At 32.0% G+C, this 26,447-nt stretch overlaps 1 protein-coding gene across 1 annotated transcript; it reads left to right on the forward strand.

Moving 5' to 3' along the window:
* The first annotated feature begins 11,565 nt into the window (after nucleotides 1–11,565).
* On the forward strand, nucleotides 11,566–15,970 carry LOC114417105 (vesicle-associated protein 1-2-like). Its single transcript, XM_028382217.1, has 8 exons — nucleotides 11,566–11,759; nucleotides 11,907–11,977; nucleotides 12,159–12,240; nucleotides 12,659–12,774; nucleotides 12,867–13,031; nucleotides 13,120–13,170; nucleotides 13,802–13,879; nucleotides 15,563–15,970. The coding sequence occupies exons 1-8, from the start codon at nucleotides 11,708–11,710 to the stop codon at nucleotides 15,671–15,673; spliced, it is 726 nt and encodes a 241-aa protein (XP_028238018.1). The 5' UTR covers nucleotides 11,566–11,707; the 3' UTR covers nucleotides 15,674–15,970.
* Nucleotides 15,971–26,447: the final 10,477 nt, after the last annotated feature.

The following is a 26,447-nucleotide window of genomic DNA, read 5'->3' on the forward strand; positions in this document are numbered from 1 at the left end:
TCTGCTTCTTAATCAGCATCTTGATGAATAACAGAACATAGAACAAGTGTGATTTTTTTATATTTTTTTTAGATGTGTGAGAACAAAGATTCACGTTTAAATAGGAGGGACAAGAAACTGTGAACTGCGAGTTCTAGGATAGTTGTTTTTGTGAACAGTTACATTAGAGGATTTGCGTTTTACTTTGGTATTATACTGAATTATTCATCGTAATGCCCAACTGTGTTGGGCTACTCTAACAGTGTAAGTGCTTGGTTGGTTCACTTCTTACTTTTTTTTGTTTTAAACTGTTTCTTAAAATAATTCTACATTATTAGGCAATCTATTTCTCATCTAAATTCTATTGAGTTTTAAAGTTGTTTGCAAAATAAGTGTTTTAAAAACAAAAAACTACAAACAACTAGAAGATATTTTCTGTTGAAATACCTAGGAGACAAACTTTTAGAAAAGAAAAATATGATCCTGGGACAAACACTACCAAATATATAGAAGGGACAACAAAATTTTAGAAAACAAAAACTATTTTCGAAAATAGTAAACAAATAAGGCTTGCAATTATTTTTCTAGTCAACATTGTAAAACTATATTTAATTTTTCTCAAAAGTATGTTTTCACACTTCAGAATTATCTGAAACCAAGTTTCAATTGAAAGCATACAATTGTTTTTTCAAATTCAGTTTGCAAAATAAAATTCAAACTTAGGTTTAAAAAGTTTAATCCAAACATACACTAAATTTCTCAAATTTTCTTATGCGCACCATGAGATTCGTATTGGGATGACTCTCTATGAACGGGGTTTGGTGAAAACTGAAAAGTTCCAAGTGAAGTTATATTTATATTAGTCAGAACATGTTCCTTAATTGGCTGGGTAAGCATTTTCTTGTCCCTTTTCTTAATTAGCAATAGACTGACGCACACGTATAAATAAGACTGCAGCTAACTTGGTGTGAAGAATTCCTAAAGATGTGTAGAAATGAAAGCAAAGATGTGGGAGGGGGAATGGAAATAAAGTCAATTTACATTTGCTTGTATTGTGTGATTCTAAACAACCAAGAGAAACGTGGGTGAGTATCAAACTCATATCCCAGGGTTCAAATCTTACAGTCAATGTGAAAATTTTATTGATGAACCATTTATAAATATTTTTATAAGTGTTCAGTAAGTCTTAAGATATATCATAACTCGAGATTTAACTCATCTAATTTTTTTTCTACAAATAAAACAATATCAGCAACAACATAGCAGGATGCGAAGAAACGCAACATGAACTTATTACATTCATTTAATTCATCATGAGTAAACATTTGATTTTTGAAGGACAAGAAGCGTTAATTAAAATGTCTAACATTTGGGAGAATAAAATGGTGGTGGGAATAAGGATGAAAAAAAAGTCACGATGGTTTTAGAGCAGGAATCGCACCTTGATTCTGATGTTATTATAATGCAATTAGTTGAAGAACGGAATATGGTGTCATTTACAATCATTTTTCAAATGATCAAATTCAACATGGTTGTTTATAGTCAACTTTTAATCACAAATTTGGTATTGAAATATGTACAAGGCATTTATAATCATTTAATCAATCATTTTTTTCATATTGAATTTTGTCACATCCACATGGCAACGGCTCAAATTGACTAAGTAGTGAAAGAAACAAATATAAATATTACTAACTAATTTCTTAGGGACACTAACTAATAAATTAAAATTCAATTTCTTATTAAAAATATATTTAGTGTGATTAATATATTGTGTGCTATAATTTTTTAGTATTATTACTATACAAATCATTATTCCAAGAACTAGCGGGTTCCTAATACCACGATTCATGAAAAATTAATAGCTCGTTGTTAATTATAGTCAGATAAAATGTGGATAATTATATTTTGATAAATACAAATGTTATCAAATATATACGTTTTGATAAAAGAAAAGAAGTTAATATTCTTTGGGTACGATTACAAAGTTTCTAAATCATTATTCATTAGATGGCATCTAAGGTACACCACATGCTCAGAACACCATAAAAAGGACAGTAGTTGAACATAAGGGATAGCATGTGATTGTTTACATATACAACTCAAATAACAGATCAGTTATGTTATTTTATTAAATATCCCAAGCCCCCTTCCAATCAATAGCCGCCATGCAGTTATATCCGGGGCTCAATATTTTCTTGAAATTTCCACTTTTGAGTAACTTGTGTGATAGTGAAACTACCGAACAAGTGTTCCTCACTCTTTATGCTTGCTTGAATTTGATAGTCTTTACCTAAAACAAATTTGTTTTATGTGAAAGGTTAGGAATCTCCCAATTCATAGGATTAGAAATTAATTTTTATTCACGATATTTAATTGTTACTCATCCAAAAGAATTTTATACACAGTAAAAATTGAATATAATTTTTTTATTAAATAGATTGTTTTTCTACATATGAATGTAACAGAGTCTTACACTAATGTGTTAACATATGAATTATAGTGTTTCAGTAAATTAGACAACAGGAGAATTTGGATTTTGTTCAAGTGAAATGCTTTTTCAAAACATAAATTTCCTACACTATAATAAGATGTTTATATTTATCATTATTTGATTAAATCTAATGCAACATTCTCCATGAAAATTCCAATGGACACCCACTGCGTCTTGGAATCCTGCTCTATATTCTACATAACTTGAAGCTTGCATTCTAGCTTGGAATTGCAAGTATTTGAGCTGAATTATCACACTCATTGGCAATCGTATAGACTAATATGCCATTGAGGTTAAAATTGTAATTTCATTTCTTCGCTTGAAAATTTTAAAAATGCTTGATTCATTCTTTATAAATTATTTAAACATGTTGAACGTGTTAATGTTATGATATGGGAATGATGGTGTTGATTGGCTATTAATATTGAAATTTCGCTGATTCGGCAAGTAATATTTTAAATAAAAGGATGGGCGAAAATCGTAATTTGATGTAGATTCACAAAGGACCTTTTAGAAGATTAATGAGTATAAAGAGGGGTGGGGAGCCAAATCACTCTATTTAGTGGTCAAAGCTAGCAGTCAGGGATGCTTTAGCTAATGCATGGTAGTTCATTTTTGACCCACCCACAATTGACTAGTACCTACTTGTTCATAGTTTTTTCTACTATCATATAATATTGGTTAATGACTTGTGTGTTTATAACATAAAATCAAGTAATCATTGTAAATAGCATCATGTATCTTTTATAAGAGTCAATTATGTTCAAGATAATAAAGTTTTCCCTTCATATATTTAATACACTAGTCTTGTTAGACTCTAATTTGAAATTATTGATTAAGCTTAAACAACAGCACCTAACATGTAATTCTCAAATTATTTATTAAGACATAAAATGAATGTTATTTATTTGTCCTAAAACTAAAAGAAATTGTTAAATGTATTTTATGGTCAATTTCTTCTTCCTAAATTTTTTCTCTCACAGTATTAGGTGTGTCATAGATCATTATTTAGCATTCATTAGTGACTTTTTTTGTTGCATTATTGACATATTTTAATGATTTTTTTCTGTTTTAGCTAAATTTTGTAACATTGGACCAAGTGTTATTTTTATTAATTTTCGAACATTTTCTTATTGTTGACATTGTTTTACTAGACAAGCCATAACTTTTTGCACAAAGCTAGAATTCAAGTGATTCTTATCTTGTTTGAAATATAAGAGGAAGTTCTACAACTTTATGTCTCAAACTCAGTCTAATTCAGACTACTCATGGGTCAAATTCCAGTTTAGTACTATGGCCCTACACTTGTATTTTCAGCTTAAGCATTTTTGGGCCTAATTTGTAATTAGTGGCCCAATTACACTTTTAAGTAGATTTTTGAAGAGTTTATGAGAGATTTATCAAAAGATATATAAAGATATCCTCTTGTATTTAACATTGATTATTGAGATATAGAGTTAATATCATTATAATATATTTTCTTATCTTATCTTATCTTTAGAATTATTTCCTTTATTAGGATGAGGATTTCATCTTTTCAAGATTTGCTTCCTCTATTAAGATTTTATTTTATCTTATCTTTATGTCATATAAGATTAGGAACAATATATTGAGAATTTTAATTAAGGATTTCCATTATCCTTTGTCTCCTTTTTTTATGTAATTTTATCTTTCAATGTAGATGCTCATGAAGAGCTAAATTCCTTTTTCAATCCAAGGGTCTCAAAGCCTACAATAAATTTGAGTTTCTCAGTGCTTAAATTTTGAATTTGTAATATGTTTCTTCCTTTTTTTTTTGTTTTCAATGTTTTGGGTTTAATGCATGATCATTATTAGATTTAAAGAATTAAATTCAGAATAGGAATAGGGTTGGTTAGTCTTATAGTAATTGATTGATTGATTTCCAATATATTTTGTGCTTGAATTCGGTTAAATTTGAGAATGCGATTGTTTTATCTCATGAACTTGTATTGGATTTGATTGATTGTTTGTTTGCCAATATGTTGTGCGCTTCAATTCAAGTCAAATTCGAGAAAGCAATTGTTTTCTTAATTTTCTTAATACATGATAGATGATTATCTTATGAACTCATATTGGATTACATGATTATGAATTCATCATATAACTCTAAAACCGTGATGATTTAACTAAAAGCTTTGATCCTTTGGTTGATTTTATTTGAATCCGTTTTAGTATTTTTATTGAATTTTGTGTTTTTTTTTATTAATTCTACAAACGACAAAAGAGAGGATGTTTTTTTTTTATTGAATTTTGTGTTTTTTTTATTGAATCTGTTCAAATTAATTTCGACATTTAATGAATTGCATCTCTGATAGAATGACCTAGGGTTGTGCCATGTTCTATAAAATTATTGGAGATCCTAGTAACTTTCGATAATATCCTCAGCAATGTTGTTAGTGTGCTCAACCCAAGAGATTGAAATTCCATATCAATTAAAGTTGATTAGATATTCATAAAAAGAGAGGATGAATTATGATCTTTAATAAACTTTGGTCTAAATTGAGCAATTGAAATTTCTTGTGATATATTTTTGTTTACAATGTCTTCTTGGTTATGAGAGGATTCTTATAAGCATGGAAATAACATTTACTCACTTAAATATATTTGGAAAATATAAAATGATAGTGCATAAATGTTTGGAAGCAAGATATTAATAATTTTTATAAAAAATTATTCTTCTCGAAGTTATTAGAAGCTAATTTCTCAAATCAGAAAACTTTGATCTTGCATTTTTGAAGGTATAAATCAAATCAATTTTGAATGAAACTTTACATACATGATAACAAGTATTTTAGCCTATGCATTGCACACAATAAATGTTTATTTTACATAACTAAAATTTATAATTTATAATAAATAAATATTTCTAAGTATGTAAGTTATTTTATAATTAAATTTTGTAATAAATTAATAATTTTTAACATATAAATTATATTTTAAATTTATGATAAATAATATATTTTTTAATATATTTTTATTTTAAATTATTGATAGAAAAATATTCAAGTTGTAATATATTCTTATACTTTAGGAACAAAAAAGTATTCTCATATATTTCTTATAGATAAGAACAAAGATAATATTTGTAAATTAATTATAACAACCGAAACGGAAGGTTAGTGCAAATGTTTTGTAAATACTTTACACTATCCCCCCCCCCCCCAACTATATTTTTAGGTCCCTATTAACACCAATATTCTTTCCTAAATTATTTTAGTTTGTTTTATGAAACACTCTAGCAACATTATTTCTCTTTTTTTTTTAATTTGGTATGCTAAATATAATTGAAGTTACATTTTGGTTTTTTTTTTAGGAGAAATAAACTTATTTCATATCATTGAGAATAGTAGCATAAATATACATGGGAATACGCTCATAAACATGATGACTAGCTTTAAATCTAAAAGCTTTAACTAGAGAGTGGACTACTTGATTTGCTTGCCTCCTAACTAAACTCACCCTTGAGTTTTGAGAATTACATAAAAGAGAATAACAATTATCAAGCAAAGCATAAAAATCTGAAACTCTTCTTGGTTTGGACATTAAACCATCAAGAATAGATTTACAATCCACCTCAAAAAATAATGTTCTAAAAATGCAGTTGACTACTCCAATGGATAGCTTGTAAAAGTGCCTAAGCCTTAACTTCTTTTGCACCTGGAATTCCTCTCACTATCATTGTTTTCACCTTAAGAAACTAACCATTTTCATCTCTTAGTACCATCCTAGCACCCTAGCTTCCTTCACATCTAAAAATTACAGCACCTACATTTATTTAAACCAAACCTAGTGGCGGTTTTTTCCAACTGAGATCAATAGTTGGTTGGTTGAGAGGTTGACGCAAGTTGTGTGTTGTATGTGCTCAAATTGTTGGCCATTCATTGAGGAATTGGAGACACTGCAATGTTGATATTGCTAGTGTGGTGTTCATCCCTTACCAAACTCTCTCATTTCTCATTTTCCAGATGCTCCAAAGGGTAATAGCAAAGATGTTTTGTGACTCTAGTGGAAAAGGATCTAGCAAAGAGAATATCAATGCTACTGTAGATTCTGAACTTTGCATATGAAGATTTATGATGTCCCATAATCCTACAACTTCCTAGATGCTTCAAACCTGAAAACAATTGAAAAAACATGTCATTCATTCTCCATTTTAGTTCCACAATATTTACTAAGACTTGTGTGTTGGACTTCTTTTTGCTGAAAGCGAGTTCTTGTTGGTAGACCACTCCTAAGTGTGTGCCATAGGAAGTACTTCACCTTAGGAGGGATTCGAAGAGCCCGTATAAGATACCAGTTTCCTTCCACCTTGAGAGTACTGTTACAAATCATTTTTTCCATGAGGTGATAAGCTAATCTCATAGTAAAATTTCCACTTGCACTTTGGTTCCAAATAAGAAGATCATTAGCTTGTGAGTTCATCAAAGGGATATTCTGAATTACTTGAACATCAACATCATTAAAAATTTGTTCAACCATATCCATTTTCCAACTATTTTTTTCATGATCAATAATGGAATGGACATGCAAATTTTCGAGACCTAAAGGTGGAGAAGATGAGATAAAAGACTTATTTGAATCAGGTAGCCATGGTTGGGTCCAAATATTAATCAAATTGCCATTGCCAATCCTACATCTCATGCCTTCCTTAACCAAAGCCTATGAAGCATGGATGCTATGTCATGTAAAACTTGGATTATGCCCTAGAGGGGCATCCAAGAAACCACCATTGGGGAAGTATTGATTTGAGCACCTTTGTCACTATAGCATTAGGATTTGTTGTGAGATCCATCATTGCTTCCCTAGCATGGCAAGATTGAAGCCATAAAGATGTCGAAAGCCTATGCCACCAAATTCCTTGTTCATTGTCAATTTTTCCCAACTAAGTCAATTAATTCCTTTTCTTTGACTATTTCCTGAGTTCTACCAGAAAGAGTTCATCATCTTTTGAATTTCATTTTGTAGAGTTGATGGAAGAAGGTAAACACTCATACAATAAGTTGGAATCTCCTAAGCACAAGATTTGAGAAGAACTTCTTTGCCTGCCTTGGATAAGTGTTTATTGGACCAATGATTGATGCGACTTTAGAGCCTATCTTTCAAAAAATCAAAAATAGATTTCTTATTCCTACCAATGAGAGAAGGAATTCCAAGGTATTTTCTAGTTCCAATCATCACAAAAACTCCAAGAAAGGATTTGATAAAGTTTCTCATGTCATTTTTTGTGTCAGAACTGAAAAATACCTTAGATTTCTGGAAATTGATAATCTGGCCAAATGCCCTTCCCTAGATGTCAAGAACGTTGTTGAGAGAATGAGTTTCTGCTTCAGTAGCCTTGCAAAACAGAAAATAATCATCAGCAAATAAAAGATGTTAGAGGGTTGAAGCCTCCTTACACACCTTAATAACATGAATATCTCATTTCCTCTAAAAAATGCCTCAAGAGACACGAAAGTCCCTTTGTGCACAATATAAAAAGGTAGGGTGACACCTGTCTCGGTCCTCTCCCAGGTGTAATATTGCCAAAAGAATCTGTATTCCTAACAAAGTATTTAACAGTTTCTAAATAAGTTTTGGTCCATCCAATCCATTTTTCATTAAACCCCATTTTAGCCATGAATCACATCAAGTAACTCCACTAGATCCTGTCAAAAGCCTTGCTGATATCATGTGGTGAAGAATTTCAGAGACAATAACAACTTTTTCCAATATAGAATGTCCCTCAATAAAAGCAAATTGCTCCAAAGAAATACATTTTTGAAGTAAAGGCTTAAGGCGGTTGGCTAGGGTTTTGGAAATAATTTTGTAGAGAACATTATACAAGGATATAGGTCTAAAATCTTTCATAGTGGTAAGGTTTGGAATTTTAGGAATAAGGACAATGGATGTTTTGTTTATTTGAGGAGGGAAAGAGCCATTTCAAACCAAGCTATGGCTGTAGCAAAAATATCAAGGCCACAGGCCCCAAAATTTCTTATAAAAAGTTGGGCTTAAACCATCAAATCTAGATGATTTGTTTGAGCCCATTTGAAAAAAGGGTAGTTTTAAACTCATTAATAGAAAAAGGAGTAGTGACGAGGGAATTATCATCAGACGACAAGTAAAGGGAAACATGGTTTATTACTTCATCAATTTCAATAGTAGTACCACAATACAATTGATCAAAGTAGGAATTTGCAACATTACAAAGCTTATTATGATCTGTTACAACCATGCCATCATCATGAACTAGAGAGACAATATTGTTCATATTCTTTCTTGTTGTTGCATAAGAATGGATGAAGCGAGAATTGATATCACCATCCCTAAGCCAATAGACTTTTGCTCTTTGCCTCCAATAGGACTCCTCTTGAGGGATCAAACTATTCAATTGTTCCTTGGCAGTTGCAAGCTTTTTTGCATAATCTTCATCAATAGCTTCTCTCAAGGATTCAAACTCTTTGAGACATAGGTCAACATGTGATCTAAAAGCAAGCTTGACTTGTTTGTCCCATGAATGCTAAGTTTCAAAATTAGGTCATCATAAACTCCATTATTCCATCCTTCTTTAACAATAGCATCAAGAGATGGTTCCAACAACCATGAATTTTTGAACCGACAATGTTTTCTACAAGGCTTCTTGCAATTAGCATCTAGCAAAAGACGAATGGGTGAATGGTCAGATTTTGATGCTACAATATTTTTTAGTTTGAAATTTGGGAACATGTCAATCCAATCAAGATTTGCCAACATCGTGTCTAATTTTTCTTCAATGGCATCTGATTTTCCTTTACTTTTTGATCATGTGAATTTATATCCTTCCATGGGGAGATCATGGAGGCCACTATCTGAAATAGCATCTCGAAAAACCTTGAATGAGGTAGTTTGGATGGTCTCGATTGCCAATTTTTTCATCTGTAGACTAGAGATCATTAAAATCTCCAAAAATGCACCAAGGAAGAAGGAAAGAATGAGAAAGAGTATGAATAAGATCCCAAGAGATTTTTCTTTTTTCTTTTTGGGGAAACCTGTCAATTGCCATATTTGCAAGCCATTTTTATGAAATTAAGGGAGAAGTTGAGGAGATGACAATCAAATGGTTGTTTCCAAAACAGAGCAAGGCCACCACTCCTTCCATTAACATCAATAGCAATGCAAGAGTCAAAGTCAGTGAGATTTTTTATTTCTTCAATTCGTCTAGAATTCACAAGGGTTTCACAGAGAAAGATGGCATGCAAATGGTATCACATCTTTACGGTAGTTTACCACACTAACAATGTAAACTTTGGCTTATGTAGCAAATGTTAATATGATGCCACATCTTTCATAATTTGTCATTTTAAAATATTATTGTCACATGTTACCAAATTGACTAAATTAATGTGATAAACTGATACAAGAATCCACTTAATCTAACTTAGTCATTTTAAAATATCAAAATAAAAGTTTTTAAAATTAAAAAATCATACTAAAATAAAATAAAAGACTAAAAAAAACATTTTAACCTTTTATTTAATATTTATAATGAATCTTTAGCTCTTAAATCTTCATGTTCATGGAAAGAACTCAATTGACAACAAGGTGCACTACATTCAAGCTCATATTAATCTACTTGTTGGTACTAGTTCACTGTCCTCGTAAAATTCATCCAAACAAGAAGAGTGGATAATTGTTTTATTTAACTAAATTGAAAAAATATTATGTGAGAAAACATATATTGAAAGCCATTACAAGAATATCATTTTAAACTGAATAAGAACCTTCAACAGGACATGAATTTAATTGTTTGTGTGCCAACAAATACTTGCATCCAATTGAATGTATCATTATTAATTGCAAACATTAACAATCCATTTAAGCACATGGATACCTTCCACCAATAATGTACAAAGGTACAATGCCAAAAAAAAATTGACATTTTTTGGTATGTTTCCCATTCACCTGGAATCGAATTAATTCTTATATAGCAAAAGTACACCAACTATTAAAGTCAAATTTGTTTAACACTGCTGTCAAAAAATATTGTTTAACACGATCTTACATCGTTCAAGTTCATTAATATTTCTTCACAGAAATAATCTAAAATAGAAAATTATAATTTAATGTTAATAGGAAGTTAAAATTTCATATTAAAAAAATAAAGATAAAAGGGTTTTGTAATATTTAAAAAATCTAATTAATTTAGTTAATTTAGTTAATTAACCTTATAATTTTTTTATTACTACGGTAAAATACTTCTTGCTTGAGTAAACCACCAAAAAAACCCGTCGATTCAAACAGACCTTCCAAAAAGAATATATACTTTATTTTGACAAACCAACAAAGAATAATATCAACCTTGAAAGAAAAATTAAATAAAAGAGAAAGAAATTTACAAAAGTAAAAAAACACATCATCATGCAGGGAGAACCAGAAAAAAAGCACATCATGATTGACATATTTTTATTTACCTCGACATGAATTATTACATCACTTTATGGGAGGAGTGCTATAAATATATTGTTCGATATATATATATATATATATATATATACCAATTGATACATTTCTTTTAATTATTATTAAAAATTATAAATGATAAATAAAATTTTTAAATAAGGAATAAATTCATATAATTTGTAACAAATTTTTTTAAAAAATAAAAAAATATGTTAAAAAATAAAAAATACTAACGTACCATTATCTAATTATAAATAATTCTATATAATAAATTTATTAATTTTTATAATAATTATATTAATAATTATTTCTGATTGATGAACTATAAAAAAGTTTTTATACTAAAATTATATTACCATTAAACTCTTAATGATATTTTCTCTATACGTTTTTTTACCAAATATATTTTTAATATTTTCTCTATATTAAAAATATAATATATTTTGATTTATATTTTTTTATTAAAAATATAATATATGGTATTACAAATAGATTTTGAATATTTAGAGTCAATTTAGTCTCCCACTGTATTAAGTTTATTTATAAAAAATTAAATAAAATCATAAAGATGGGACCAGTTAATATGGTCATGATTTTGAACATTAAAAATGACGAAAGTACCCTTCCATTCGATGCTTTGTATCATGTAAAAATATTTTCCAAAGATCAGAGACAATCACAAAGTGTCCCACGTTGTTGCTTTGCAAGTTGCGAGTCTCTCTCTTCTTCCTACGACAACCGTTTCCTCTCGCCGGAAAACCGACATTGATCTCTCTCTCCGCCGATCCGTCCGCCATGAGTTCCGGCGAGCTCCTCCACATACAACCCCAGGAGCTGCAGTTTCCCTGTGAGCCTATTCAGATTCATTAAAGATTTTCACTTTTCTCTTCAAAATTCAATTTTTTCGCTTTTTTATTCGGTTTCTGCTTCTGGGTCTTGTTCTAATTTCTTGTTTCTTTTTTAATTTTTCTGGGTTTTGGGTTTGCGAAAATAGTTGAATTGAGGAAGCAGATCTCATGCTCTTTGCAGTTGTCTAACAAGACTGACAACTATGTGGCTTTCAAGGTTCCAATTTTACTCTTTATGTTTCTTTTCTGATTCACTTCTGAATTATTTTTTTTAGAATTCATTTTTATACCTTTTTTTTGGGTATAGTCTCCACCCCCCTCCCCCCCCCCCCTCTTCAATTTTTGTGTGTTGTGGAGAATTGTAATTTTGTTTTGGGGTGCAATTCATGGTTTTGCAGGTTAAGACAACAAATCCTAAGAAATATTGTGTTAGACCTAACACTGGAGTTGTGATGCCTAGGTCTACTTGTGATGTCATAGGTTTCTTTTTCTCACTCTATATTTCTATCTTCCCTCCCTCTTTCACACAAAAGCACACTTGCATGCAAAGAGAATCTATCTTTTACTTGATTTGGTGGGCTATATATGGTGAAATACTTTATATTTGTAATTTTTGGGTTAAGTGTTGCTATAGATTATAGATTTATCGTTTTTTCATTTTTATGTGCAATAGTTTTTTTAATAAATAATATATGAACTGACAGTGCAATCCAATCACAAACTGTTGAATTTTATGATAACTAACTTAAAGTCATACCAATAGTTATACCAACGATGATTTCTGATTGATTGATTATGTAAAAACTTTTACGTTGACCGTGTATGCCTATTGAACTTATATTGTTAAGTAACTTTGTTTTCTATGTATTGACTGTTAGTGTCTTATTTATATATTTAGTAACAATGCAAGCCCAAAAGGAGGCACCTCCTGACATGCAATGCAAGGATAAGTTTCTCCTTCAAAGTGTAGTTGCAAGCCCTGGGGCAACCACAAAAGATATCACTCCAGAAATGGTATCCATTCAACAAATTACACTGTTTCATGATAGTATTAATACATGTGACATGTTGCTTAAGTTGATGGTTTACTTTTCTCAATTATATAGTTCAATAAAGAATCTGGTCATGATGTTGAAGAGTGCAAGTTGAGAGTTGTTTATGTTGCTCCTCCTCAACCACCATCCCCAGTTCGAGAAGGATCTGATGAAGACTCATCACCTCGTGCATCTGTATCTGAGAATGGACATTCAAGTGCTGCGGAATTTACAGGGGTGAGTAACCAGTGGGTTTTTGCATATATTTTCAAACAAATTTTCATCTTTTTGGTTAATTAATTTTTGTGATAAACATGCACTGTAGGCTTCAAAAGCTTTCAATGAGCGGGCTGAACATCAGGATGCTTCTTTTGAGGTGACATATACATATATAATTTCTCTCTGATTAGCTTTTTTCTTCAATTAAAAAGAAAAACAGTTAACATTATAATTTCTATCATTATATGTGGCTCAGAGTACTTTTTAATTTTGGAAAAATCTAATGCTTGATGTTGGTTGTCGATCCTAACCTGAACATGCATGTAATAACATCTCCTTTTGACCCCTACCCAAAAGGACCGGTTTGCTTGTCATTGTAGAGATATCAATTATCATGATAACTCTAATTTAATTTTTGGAGGTTGGAATTACCTTTCAAATGTTTTTGAAACACATAAATTTCTAAGCTTTCAACTCTATGCATCAATTTATATTACTGTTTTTGGCCTTTTGTCAGTAATCTTTTCTTCATAGCCTTGTGGTACTGTGATTTCTTCTGTTTTCTATTTAAGCATGTTGTTTGGAAATGCTCCTGATGATAAACTGTTTGAAGTGGATTGATTTGAGTCATTATTTGCATTGACAATTCTATTATTGGAAGAAATTTTCTGGTAACTCATCGAAGCAGCTGTCTCAACTACATCAAAGAAGAGCTCAGGATTGCTCTTAGTGATATACTAATTAATTAAGGAAAAATGGTGCTCATTTTGAACTTATTTTGGTTTCAGGCAAGAGCTCATATTTCTAAGGTAACTGAGGAGAGGAATTCTGTTGTTGAGCAAAACAGAAGACTTCAGCAAGAACTGGTATGGAATTCATTCTGAAAAAAAAATCTTCTAAGCATGCTTCTACATGTGTTATGTTGAATGTTTCTACTTCCTATAGATCTTGATTGTTCTCCTGTTATGTTATGCATTTATTAGGATGAACTGAGTTCAATATCCATCTCATTATGTCTGAATTTACAGTTTGGGGAAGAGAAGTTCATCTTAGTCATGTGTTCATGAAGCAAAGTGTATCTGAATATCTTTAAATCTTTGTCTGATTTTGAGTGATTAATGATCAGGAAAATAGAGGCAGGAGAACTGAAAGGAACCTGTTCTGTTTGCTGCTTCTAAACTAATTTTATTTTCAGATCAAAAGAAATAGTAAACTGAACAAACATATGCTACTGTGCCGATTCTTGAAAGCTTTTGGTTCAGTTTCATGTTAGCCATATCCATAGGCTTAGTCTACTATTCATTTTGCTAAACTGAGTATATTAGTATGGTTGTTGGATGGTTTGAAAATCAACCCTCACAAACCAATGGACATCCTGAAATTATTTACCTCCTTAACCAATCACCTTACATTTCTCATATAGTTTTATATGCCTAACTATTTTATCACCTATCATAGAAATAGAAAGGAGAATTGTTTAGATGGCTTGTTGCAGTATTCCTATAGTTGCAATGCCTAATATATTTTGAATCCTTTGATTGCTAAGTAAGGAGCCATGATAGTCTTGCACTCTAAATTCTCACTCTTCTTGGTTCTATGTTCTTTTCTGATCACTTCAGATTCATTTTTACTTCTCAGACTAGATGCCTGTTTGGCAAACACATAGAATCAATTCTTTCTACCTTGCCACATGCATCAATGTAAATTTGTGGTTGAAATTAATCTAGGCACATATCCCAAATTCCCAATTGTTTTGTCCTGAGTGGATGAGGTGATGAATTCAGGCTAGAATGTTGTCTGGTCCGAACCGATTGTTGATTTGATTGAACTAAATACTTGATCATCTGAACTCTAATTTCAATTGAGACTCTGGTTTGTCTAAAGTATATGACAAATGGATGATGTCTTTAAAAAAGCTCAAGTTTTTTTCTTTCTTACTTGCAAAAGACACTCTGACCTTGAAATTAGTAATGACGAGATGTAATAAATGTATATCTTTCATCGTGATGGTGGTGGTGTATGTATAGGTGTTAGATCTGAGCAAGAATCCTTAGCATAGGGCCCAAGGCCCCTTGTGGGCGATTATACGTTACTTTGGTTGTGTGCATGTAATAAATTTAGAAATACAAGCTAGGTTGGATGATTAAGGGAGAAGGGAAGGAGGGGGGAAGATCATAGGTTGGATCCCTCCAGCCAACAAAACTAACATTTTAATAACTAACATATGCCGATAAAAAAAAACATCTAATAACTTCACTCCTAGTGTTGACTTTGGTCAAAACTAGGTGTTTGGGCTTAAGACCAATCTGGGTTTAAGCTCAGTTCTCGCATCACCAATTACATTCAACAGTTCACTACTAATTCTACTCAACTTTAAAACAAACGCATCTCTAGATCATTTTCCATTAGAGTACTTGTAGTGCAGTCTAACTGTAGTCGTAATGGTTAAATGTTTGATGAAGAACTCAATAAATACATCATATGCAATTATTTTCATTTCATAATTCTCATTAAATTTTTTGGATTGATTTGGAATCTTCCATGTGCAGGAGCTTTTGAGGCGTGATGCCAGCAGAAGCCACGGCGGTGTACCATTCATGTACGTAGTTCTTGTTGGCATCATTGGACTCATCTTGGGTTTCCTATTGAAGAGGACGTGACCTGAGTGATGGCCAAGTTCTCTCCAAAAGGTGATCAATTGTAGAAAGCAACAAGAAGTATGTGCGATGATGTGAAAAAACCAATTTGTTGTCTTATTGTCGTGTATTGCTCCTACAAATTTGGAATGTGTGGTCAAAAAATAGGTACTTCTATCAGCCATAGCAATCATAGACAGTGGACAAATTTGTATCATGGGAAGTGTATTGTTATCTGATATGGTACATGTGATCAATTCTTTAGTAGTTCCTATTTCCCAGTCTAATTGCTAAATCATGGCACCATGATAGTGCCTTTTTGAAGCTATAAAATTATTCGTCGTAACACAAAATTATTCTCAAGTAAAATATATAATCAATCAATCGGTGCTATTTACTAATCTATGCACAAACTGGGCTACGTGTAAGCTTTTCCTCAATTATCCCCACCTCTTTCTTTTTACTCTTGTTTTCTCTTTTATTGATTAAATTATACTAACACCCTCTTAGATTTTTTTTAATTACACATAATCTTACTGTTTTTTTTAACGTTTACAACTTTATTTATAGGGGTATTCGATGTAATGTCTTTTAAACAATTAAGGCGTTAGTACGTGTATATGGGTGTTAGTGTAATATTCCAACAATTAAGAGGATATTGTAGGGATAGAAAAAGGAGGAGAATTGTATGCAATTTGAAAACATCTTCAGAGTGATAGGGTAATTTACTCTTATTTTTTGCTAATTCGTCACCTTTAGTTAGTGATAAGCCTCTAATAAAGGAAAAAATGGCACAATGTTTTTCGGGCATAAACTTTTTTTGAGGTTGTTAATTTGTAAATGGATAAAAATATTTTTCGTAATAATTGATCATGAAGAAGCTATTAATTAGACTTTTTTGTGATAATTGATGATAAATTCAGGGAAGTTGAATAATAATAAAAAATTATATCTATATATATATATATTCATCAAAATGAGATTCTCAAAGTACTAAACTATGTTTGTCATACATTTGGATTCGTGTCCCATGTAACACGGGGTATCGGTTCTAGTTCGTTTCAAGGTTTGAGTTAGCTCTTCCACAAACAGTTAAATGTTAGTAATTAATTCATCGCCTCTCTCCTATGGTCGCGTTTTCGATTTGTAAATGGTTTTTCTTCATTATTAACCAGTATAATACTTGTCCATTCACATGGATTATACATTTGATTTTATTCATATATTAAAATTAATTGTGTATATATAACTAAAATAATCTATCATTACATTATTATAAACGTTTTTAAATTTATATTTTTTAAGATTAAAATAATTAGTCTAAATATAATTAAAAAAATTAAATATTTTTAATATAAAACATCAAATAATATTAATGTAAAAAATTTGAAGTGAAAAAAATAGTATTAATATTTTTTATTAATAACAATAATAATTCGATTCTGAATTTAGTCAACCCTAAGGTTTTTCATCCTTCCTCAAGAGTATGTTTTGCAAATCAAACCTATGTCTTTTCTTACAAACTTAATATGTGTTATCAACTAAAATAAGATCACTACTATAAAGACTGTTACTTGCGGATCAACTTGATCCGTACGTTACTTGTGGATCAACTTGATCCGTTAGTTACTCGCGGATCAATTTGATCCGTACGTTACTATTTTTTTTTTTTGCTTTTAACCTTTATTTCTTTAAATTTGAATGATAATTATTTAAACCAATTTTCATTAAATTTAAACCAATATTTTAAACGAATTAGTTACTTTCATAATAAATTTAAATCAAATTATTTAAACCAATTTTCATTAATAATTTCAACGAATTAATAAAAGTTATAATTTAGTTACTTCCATTCATAATATTTCGACGAATTTCGAATCAAGTAATTTAAAAATGTTCAATCAAAATCAACACATTATAAAACAACTAAAATATACATAAATTGTTCATTGTTCACAGTTAACTAAAATGTTCATAATAATTAAAATGTGCATAATAATAAAAATGTTCAAAGTAATAAGAATGTTCACAATCCTAAGCCAATTAATAAACATGGCCAGTAAAGCACGTGATTAACATCAGGATCAATAAATTCAGAAACTATCTCCATGCCAGTAGTGAACGACAACGTCTCGCAGAAATGTTTCCACCCGGCTCCAATTTTCAGTGACTTTCTCCAATGATTGAACACGAGCCGACATTCTGCAACATCTCCCAAGTGCAAATGAGTCCAGCCTTTGTCTTTCAAGAAATAATACATGCTACTTGGAACGTCCTAACAAATAAAGAAATGTTATGTCAATAATTTATGTTATGCAATTTAAAACTTGAAAAATAAAGAAATGAAATTAGGAAGTAGCTTACCAGGCTGCTACAAGAAACTTTTTGCTCGGTGAGATAAACCTTGAAGGTCACAGAACCTGATACTTGATGATATAAAGAGTGTCATCTTGGGAATGCTCTGGGCAGGCGAGGGGTCTTGCATATTTTAAGAAAAAATGTACCCTTACAATAATGATGCAATGATATGATGCAACGTTATGATGCTGTCCACCCTGCAACGATGGCTGGTTGATCCATATCTTGGTTGTACATAACGTTGTGATAATTTCCGTCCTTGTCAACCAAATGCCATATACTGCCAAGTACATCCTTCCACTTGGTAGCATATACCTTACCAACTTCACCGAAAATCTACATATCATATCGCCAAATAAGGTTCGTTAGTTACACGAAATAGCAGGAAAATCAAATATTAATTAAATCAAAATGAACATGACCTGGTCCCTAGCGCTTACCATCTGGAAGAAACCCTCTGGTGGAGCCGTGACATGCTGCATCTTGTATGCCAATTCCTTACATTGCCCTTGCTCTTCAATTGTTAATTCTTACAAGATTAACATTCAACCAATTAACAGGCAAGCAAATAATAGGCATTCAAGCACAAAACAAATAACAGACAATCTTACTGGGCATATGCACAACAATGTGTTCGAGTTCCTCATTCATGCTGGTCCAATGTGATGATGAAGCACGAGAGCGTGACATTCTGAAAACCAAAATAAAAAATATCATACTTCAGGCTAAAAAGCTTCAAAAGTAACCCTAATTTAAAATAAAAAAAATCATTTTGAAAATTAAAAAAGCTTCATGCGGATCAAGTTGATCCGCGTGCTTCCTACGGATCAAGTTGATCCATAAGCTTCATGTGGATCAACTTGATCCGTATGAAGCACGTGGATCAGCCTTTTCTTCTTATGGATCAACGTGATCCGCAAGTTCAACACAACATAAACACAACCTACGAATCATCTACCATATTTGCGGATCACCTAGGAAGAAGGGAGAAGCAGCAGCTTGCGCGGAAGAAGAACAACCACCTCGCGCTGGAGAAGCAAAAGGGCTCGCGGAAGAATGAGGAAGGAGGAAGAAAGGGCCACCGACAGAAGAAAGAAACGAAGAGGCTCGAGGAAGAAAACAGAAGAAGAAAGGCTCACAGAATAGGGAGGAAGAAAAGCCGCGGATTAGGAAGAAGAAAGGGTTGTCTGTTGGGTGCACCGCTTTTCTTAAAAAAATAACAAGGGTATTTGTGACTTTTCACAATAAGTGCTGGGTGCACCAGCAATACTACTGGGTGCACCTAGCAACACCCCATTTCAAAAGGTAAAAGTAAGTGCAAGAAGCAACATGGGAAATGCAAAAAGTAATAGCCAACTAATCACCATAACCGGCCCAAGTTCAAGCACCATAAAGTGTACACCCATTATGCTCACCATCTGTTCGAAAGAAGCTTTAAGAGAGAGAAGTGATTTTTTTCCCAAAATTCTAGTTTTGTTTTTTAATATCAACATAATCTGGCTTTCTCTTCCACCTTATCTTTATATTATTTTCTATCTTTTTGGTCATATCACTTATTACATTTATTATTTTCTCTATCCCTCTTTTCTTTTTTCTTCCTATCATTCTTTTTCTCCCACTTCAATCAATCCCAAAATCACAATTAATTGTTATTGAAGTTTGCATCTTTGCAAGATAATTAATCAAGATAAAAAAATAATCAATCTTTTTTTTTAAGAGAGGAGTCAAACTCTAATATAAAAGGGTTACAAATAATTTATATATATTAATTAGTTAACTAAACTAGACCAATTAATTAAAAAAAAGTACAGTCAAAGCCAATAAATGATAAAAGATCATAAACCTCGAAATATTTCAGGAATTTTATCACTTACTTAGTTTGGTTTAGGTTGATATATACCCCAAGATTAACTTAGACTCTAATTTATCATCTTTAGAATCTCGCCCGACATAACTTTGACAAAAAAAATAATGTTATAAAGTTACATTTTTACTATTCAAAATCAAAATTACAATTGTCAAAAAATCACTTATCTTTTTCCAACATGAGGTGTGCATTGTGCAATTAATGGATTTAAGTTTTGTTTGCATGTTACTACTGTGGCCTAAATATAAGCAAAAATAACTAACTTTAGGTTGATTAAGAAAGCTGATTAATGTTATTTAATTTTACTAATCATATTTAAAAAATAAGCTTTTTTTCCTAAAGTGTCCTTGATTGAAATTTGATATCAAAAATAGAAAAGAGTCATTGGAACTGTCACAATTAATTGAAGGATATTTTTGGAATGGTATCATTAAATACAATCAAGTAGTTAAAATTTGCTTATATTTGATTCCAAAGATATTTTTGTTGTTGCTTATACAGCATATGATCACTCTTGAATCTAGGGATCAAAATGTTGTAGAGTCAAAAGGAGGTAAGAAGATGAAGAGGAGTGTAACAAGTTGTCCATGAAGCTACTCACTTACAATGTTAGAGGTCTTGGGAGTATAGTGAAGTGGAGGGAGTTCAAGAAGCTAGTTCTAAAAGATGAACTTGATTTTATTTGTGTTCAAGAAACAAAAATGGAGGTGATGCAGATGTGGAAGTCATTGGGGTGATGCAAATATGGAATGGAGACATGCCCCTACGATTAATCATGCAAGTGGGATCCTATGTCTATGGGGAGAAGGCAATTTGAATGTAATGAATTGGAAGGTGGGAGTTGGTTTCCTTTTTGTCCAAGGAAGATAGAAAGGGGGGAGGGGAAAGAGGTTACTCACCTTGTGCATTAAATGAGAAGAGATCAACGTGGGAGGAGATACTTCAATTAAAAAAAAGTATTTGTGATAGCTATTGGTGTGTATTGGGTGGCTTTAATACAGTTAGAAGAAGGGAGGAAAGTGTTAGACAAGTGGCCCCAGATATCTTAAGAAGGGGGGGGGGGGGGCTGAATTAAGATATTGCAAACTATTTCCCCAATTAAAATTCTATTTCACTTTCTATGCAAGTTACAAATTCCCTTAAAAATGAACTCTTAAATAATGATTCAAATAGATCAATCTGAATATAAATATAAAGAAATAATAAATAATGGTTACTTATGGACTGGATGTAGGCACGAGTTGTTGTCGAACCAGTATAAATTTTGTGTTTGTCTTCTTCTTCCCTACACTCTTTAATTTTTGCTGTGTACTTTTTATTTCCGCTTTACTTTTGTCTAACTTATTGTTTCTGTTCTTTACTTTCTCATAACTTAGTAGTAAAGCCTAATTGAATCTAGCTGTTGTAAACCATTTTTGGCCACTGGTAATCGATTACCAGAGAGTAAATCTCTTGAAAAACACTTTTTAACTTAAATTACTTGGCCAGACCTTTTGCTATATCAATTAGGAATTCCCTTCCTAAAATACTAGTGATCATCTTGATGTTGTGTCTTGTATTCTTGAATCATTGTCTTGAATTTAAACTTGAAAAGCACATTTCCACTCCCCCTATGTTTTGGAATTGATGATCACTTGATTTCTAAGCTTTTTCTAAGCTTCTTTACCACCCCTTTTTCTAAGCTTCTTTACCACCCCATTTTTCTCCCCCTTTGGCAACATCAAAAAGCCAAAGTTCGTGGGAATCAATACAGATAAAATCAATTATAAGTCATAACCAACCAAAATCATAAATAAGTCATAGCCAAAATGTAATCCAAACAGTCATAATTCAAACCACATAGAATCTAAACAGAAAAGACTAAAGTCCAAATACTAAAAGATAAATAGAGTGCAGAAAATGATAACTTTAAATAGCATAGCCAAAATACAAGGCTTAAAAGAAAATTAGAAACTAAACTCTAAGAAGGTGGAGGTGGTGGTGGAAGGTCGAAGCTCTGATGAATATAACCCACATCTTCTTCAAGCTGTGTGAGACGAATATCCATGCCGGCAAAGCGAGTATCCAGAGAATCAAAATGTTCGCCAACATAAGTACGAAGACCTCGTAACTCGGAAAGAACTTCAGTCATGAGGGCTGAATCATCTCGCTGAGGAGGAGGAGAAGGCGTACGCTCATCTTGAGGAGGAAGTGCATCTTTCTTTAGCCATTGACCATTTCGATCCTTATGGTATCCAAAAGAAGTCACTGCACCAGCACCAATAGCAAAGGAACGCTTGACTTGAACAAATGGTTCATCATCAAGCGGAATTTGAAAATGACGGAGAAATAGAGTGACCAATTGAGGGTAAGGGAAAGGTGCATTGGCCTGTAATGCCTTATGCATTCGGTACCGAACCAAGTGAGCCTAGTCGATCTGAAGACCGATAAGGAAAGCCCACATCAAAATCAAGTCCTCCTCAGAGGCTTGAGCCAAATTTGAAGACCGGGGAAGCAAAATTCTAACAATAATGTAGTTCATGATGCGATTATCAAAAGTTAATGATCCGACCAGCAATCTACCGGTCATTTCAGCCTGGTCATTGCAAACCATACGTCGAGCATCATGACTAGAATAATCAAATTTCCAGTCATCAACAATGGTGCCCTCAAAAGGTGCACCTTGACTGGGTAGTTTAGTCAAAGAAAAGAACAATGATTGATCAATGATCATGGGAATACCATGCACCTCAGAAGAAAGAATGCCATCCTGAATTTTTAAATTGCAGTAAAAGACTTTGACAAGTTCAGGATAATAAGGCAATTTTAAAGACATGAAATCAACCAAGCCAGAATTTTGAAACACTTGATAACAATCAAATGCCTCATCATTGAAGAAATCTATGTCTAGGTACTCAAGGTCTAAAATGATCCTAGAAGAAAATTGAGAAAGGTACAGTAGACGCTGATCATCGGAAGAAAATAGAGTGGATGATCTTGGAGATGACAAGGAAGGATGGATAGGTGCTGTGGGTGCTTCGGATGGTCCGTGGCGGCGATGGGCAGCAGCATCAGCGGTTGTGGAGGATGATCCCTTTCTCTTCTTTGACGATTCTGCCATTTGATGAAGTTTTAGTGAATTTCAATTGGTGGAATTGAAAGAGAAGTGAAAAAGAGGAAGATTGGGCTTTACGGGACGTGTTTTGGTGAAGAATTGAGGAAGATATGAGAATTTGAAGATTAGGGATGAAGAAGGCTCGTGAATGAGGGTAAGGCTGCACAGCGTGATTGATTTCGTGGGTATTTATAGAGGAGGACGAAGTGTAATCGATTACAAGGTATGGTAATAGATTACAGGAGTAGTAAGCCTTCTGGTAATCGACTACAGGGTGTTATAATCGATTACAGGCTTCCTGCTCTTGTGTAATCGATTACACTGAATGGTAATCGATTACCAGAGCATAAACTAGACTAGTTTCTCTAAAAATTACCTATGTCTATGATAAATATATCTAATACTATCAATCATCACTACTAATGCATTTAATTCAATCATTCAAGCATCAAACACACAATAATTCATAAAGCCTATCATAATAACAAGAATTTAAACAAAATCAAGCAAAGTAACATACTTAACACAAACAATCAATAATAAAAATAAATTAATCAATCAATCCTTATTTATCTAAATCACTAATATCTAAGAGGCCTAATTCCCTTCTAATAGAGAAGAATGTTTCTTTGGGGAGAGGTTTTGTGAAGATATCAGCAAGTTGATTCTTAGTATCAACAAACTCTAAACACAATCTCCCTTTACAACATGATCTCTTAGAAAATGACGCCTAATTTCTATATGTTTAGTTCTAGAGTGTTGAACTGGATTTTTGGAAAGATTAATTGCACTTGTATTATCACATCTAATAGGTATATGGTCAAGAAGGATTCAATAGTCAGAAAGTTGTTGCTTCATCCATAAGATTTGTGCACAACAACTGCTGGCAGAAATATATTCCGCTTCTGTAGTGGATAAAGCAACAATATTTTGTTTCTTACTATGCCAAGAAACTAGAGCAGATCCAATGAACTGACATGTTCCACTTGTGCTCTTTCTATCTGTTTTAGAATCGACAAAGTCTGAATCAGAATATCCAATTAAGGTGCATGTGGAATTTCTAGATACCATAAACCTATGTTCATAGTGCCTACTAAATATCTTATGATTCTTTTAACAACACTAAGATGTGATTGTTTAGAATTTGATTGAAATCTAGCACACATACACACACTAAACATTATATCAGGTCTGCTAGCAGATAAATAAAGAAGTGATCCGATCATACCTCGATATTGCTTAACATCTATTGACTGACCGGTTTCATCTTTATCTAGATAGCAAGCAGTGCTCATTGGTGTAGCCATGTGCTTAGCATTTTCCATGTCGAATTTGTGGATTAACTCTTTGCAATACTTGGATTGATTGACAAAGATACCATCCTTGGTTTGTTTAATTTGCAATCCAAGAAAGAAATTAAGTTCTCCCATCATTGACATTTCAAACTCACTTTGCATGTCATGGGAGAATTCCTTGCACAATAATTCATTAGTGGATCCAAAAATAATATCATCAACATAAATTTGAACTAATAAAATATCATGTGATTTTCTCTTTATAAAAAGAGTAGTATCCACTTTTCCTCTAGAGAAGTCCTTTTCTAAGAGGAACTTACTTAGACGCTCGTACCAAGCCCTAGGGGCTTGTTTCAAGCCATATAAAGCCTTTTTCAATTTATAGACATGATTTGGCTTATCCAATATTTCAAAACCTGGTGGTTGTTCAACATATACTTCTTCTTGAATTAAGCCATTTAGAAAAGCACTTTTAACATCCATTTGATAAAGCTTAAAATTCATTATGGATGCATATGCTAAGAGCATTCTAATGGCTTCTAATCTAACAACTGGAGCATATGTTTCTTCATAATCTATACCTTCTTCTTGATTATATCCTTTTGCAACTAATCTAGCCTTATTTCTAATGATTATTCCATGTTCATCTAACTTATTTCTAAATACCCATTTTGTTCCTATGATGGGATAGTTTTTAGGTTTCTCAACAAGTTCCCACACATTGTTTCTTTCAAATTGATTCAGTTCTTCTTGCATAGAAATTATCCAATTATCATCTATTATGGCTTCTTTTATATTTTTAGGTTCAATCATAGATACAAAAGCCATATTATTGCATAATTCTTTAAGAGAATGTCTAGTTGTTACCCCTTTTGAGATATCACCAATAATGCTGTCGAGGGGATGATCTTTTGAGGCTTTCCATTCTTTTGGAAGTTCATCATTTGATTTTGCTTCTTCTTGAGGATCTTCATTGCTTCCTTTCCCTTTTCCTTTAGAATCTTGTCCATGAATATGAATTTGTTCTAAAGATTCTGCAATATCATCTAGTACATTCTTTCTTGATAGAATAGCATTAGATTCATCAAAAGAAACATGAATGGATTCTTCAATATTCATAGTTCTTTTGTTATATATTCTATATGCTTTACTTTGCAATGAATATCCAAGAATGATGCCTTCATCAGATTTTGCATCAAATTTTCCTAGATTATCTTTACCATTATTAAGCACAAAACATTTGCAACCAAAAACATGAAGATGTGAAATGTTAGGTTTTCTACCATTATATAACTCATATGGGGTTTTCTTTAAAATGAGTCTTATTAAGGCCCTATTCATGATGTAACATGCAGTATTGACGGCTTCGGCCCAAAAATATTTTGGAAGAGAAGTATCATTTAATAAAGTTCTAGCAATTTCTTCTAATGACCTATTTTTCCTCTCAACAACTCCATTTTGTTGAGGGGTTCTAGGTGCAGAAAAATTATGCTCAGTACAATGTTCATCATAGAATAATTCAAAATATTTGTTTTCAAATTCCCCCTCATGATCACTTCTAATGGATGCAATCTTAAGATTTTTCTTGTTTTGTATAACTTTAGCAAGTTTCCTAAATGCTTGAAATGCATCACTTTTATGAGTAATGAATAATGTCCATGTAAATCTAGAGAAATCATCAATTATGACAAGAGCATAGTAATTTCCTCCAAAACTCATGGTTCTAGATGGACCAAATAAATCCATATGCAATAATTGTAAGGGCTGAGTGGTTGAAACAATATTTTTGGATTTGAATGAGACTCTAGTTTGTTTTCCCTTTTGACATGCATCACATAGTTTATCTTTTTCAATTTTTAATTTAGGCAAACCAACTACTAAATCTTTTGAAATTAATTTGTTTAAGTGATCCATGTTTATGTGAGAAATTCCTTTATTCCATAACCATGGATCATCATCTTTGCTAAGAAAACAATGATTGTTATCTAGTTTTAGGCTTAAGTCTATCATGTATACATTGTTGACTCTATATCCTACATGCTTTATATTAATGTCATGCTTATGTTCTATAAGACATTTTTGAGAATCAAATGATACTAGATAGCCTTTGTCACATAATTGACTAACACTAAATAGGCTGTGCTTAAGACCTTTAACAAGTAGAACATTTTCAATGGAGTTTAA

Source organism: Glycine soja, chromosome 1 (assembly GCF_004193775.1).
Source record: "Glycine soja cultivar W05 chromosome 1, ASM419377v2, whole genome shotgun sequence".
NCBI classification, from domain to species: Eukaryota; Viridiplantae; Streptophyta; class Magnoliopsida; order Fabales; family Fabaceae; genus Glycine; species Glycine soja.

Bases quoted from the DNA above. Each gene is read 5' to 3' on its own strand.
- LOC114417105 (XM_028382217.1), top strand. From the start codon at position 11,708: ATGAGTTCCGGCGAGCTCCTCCACATACAACCCCAGGAGCTGCAGTTT. The intron at 11,760-11,906 runs GTGAGCCTATTC...TTGCGAAAATAG, and splicing joins CCAGGAGCTGCAGTTTCCCT to TTGAATTGAGGAAGCAGATC. The intron at 11,978-12,158 runs GTTCCAATTTTA...ATGGTTTTGCAG, and splicing joins ACAACTATGTGGCTTTCAAG to GTTAAGACAACAAATCCTAA.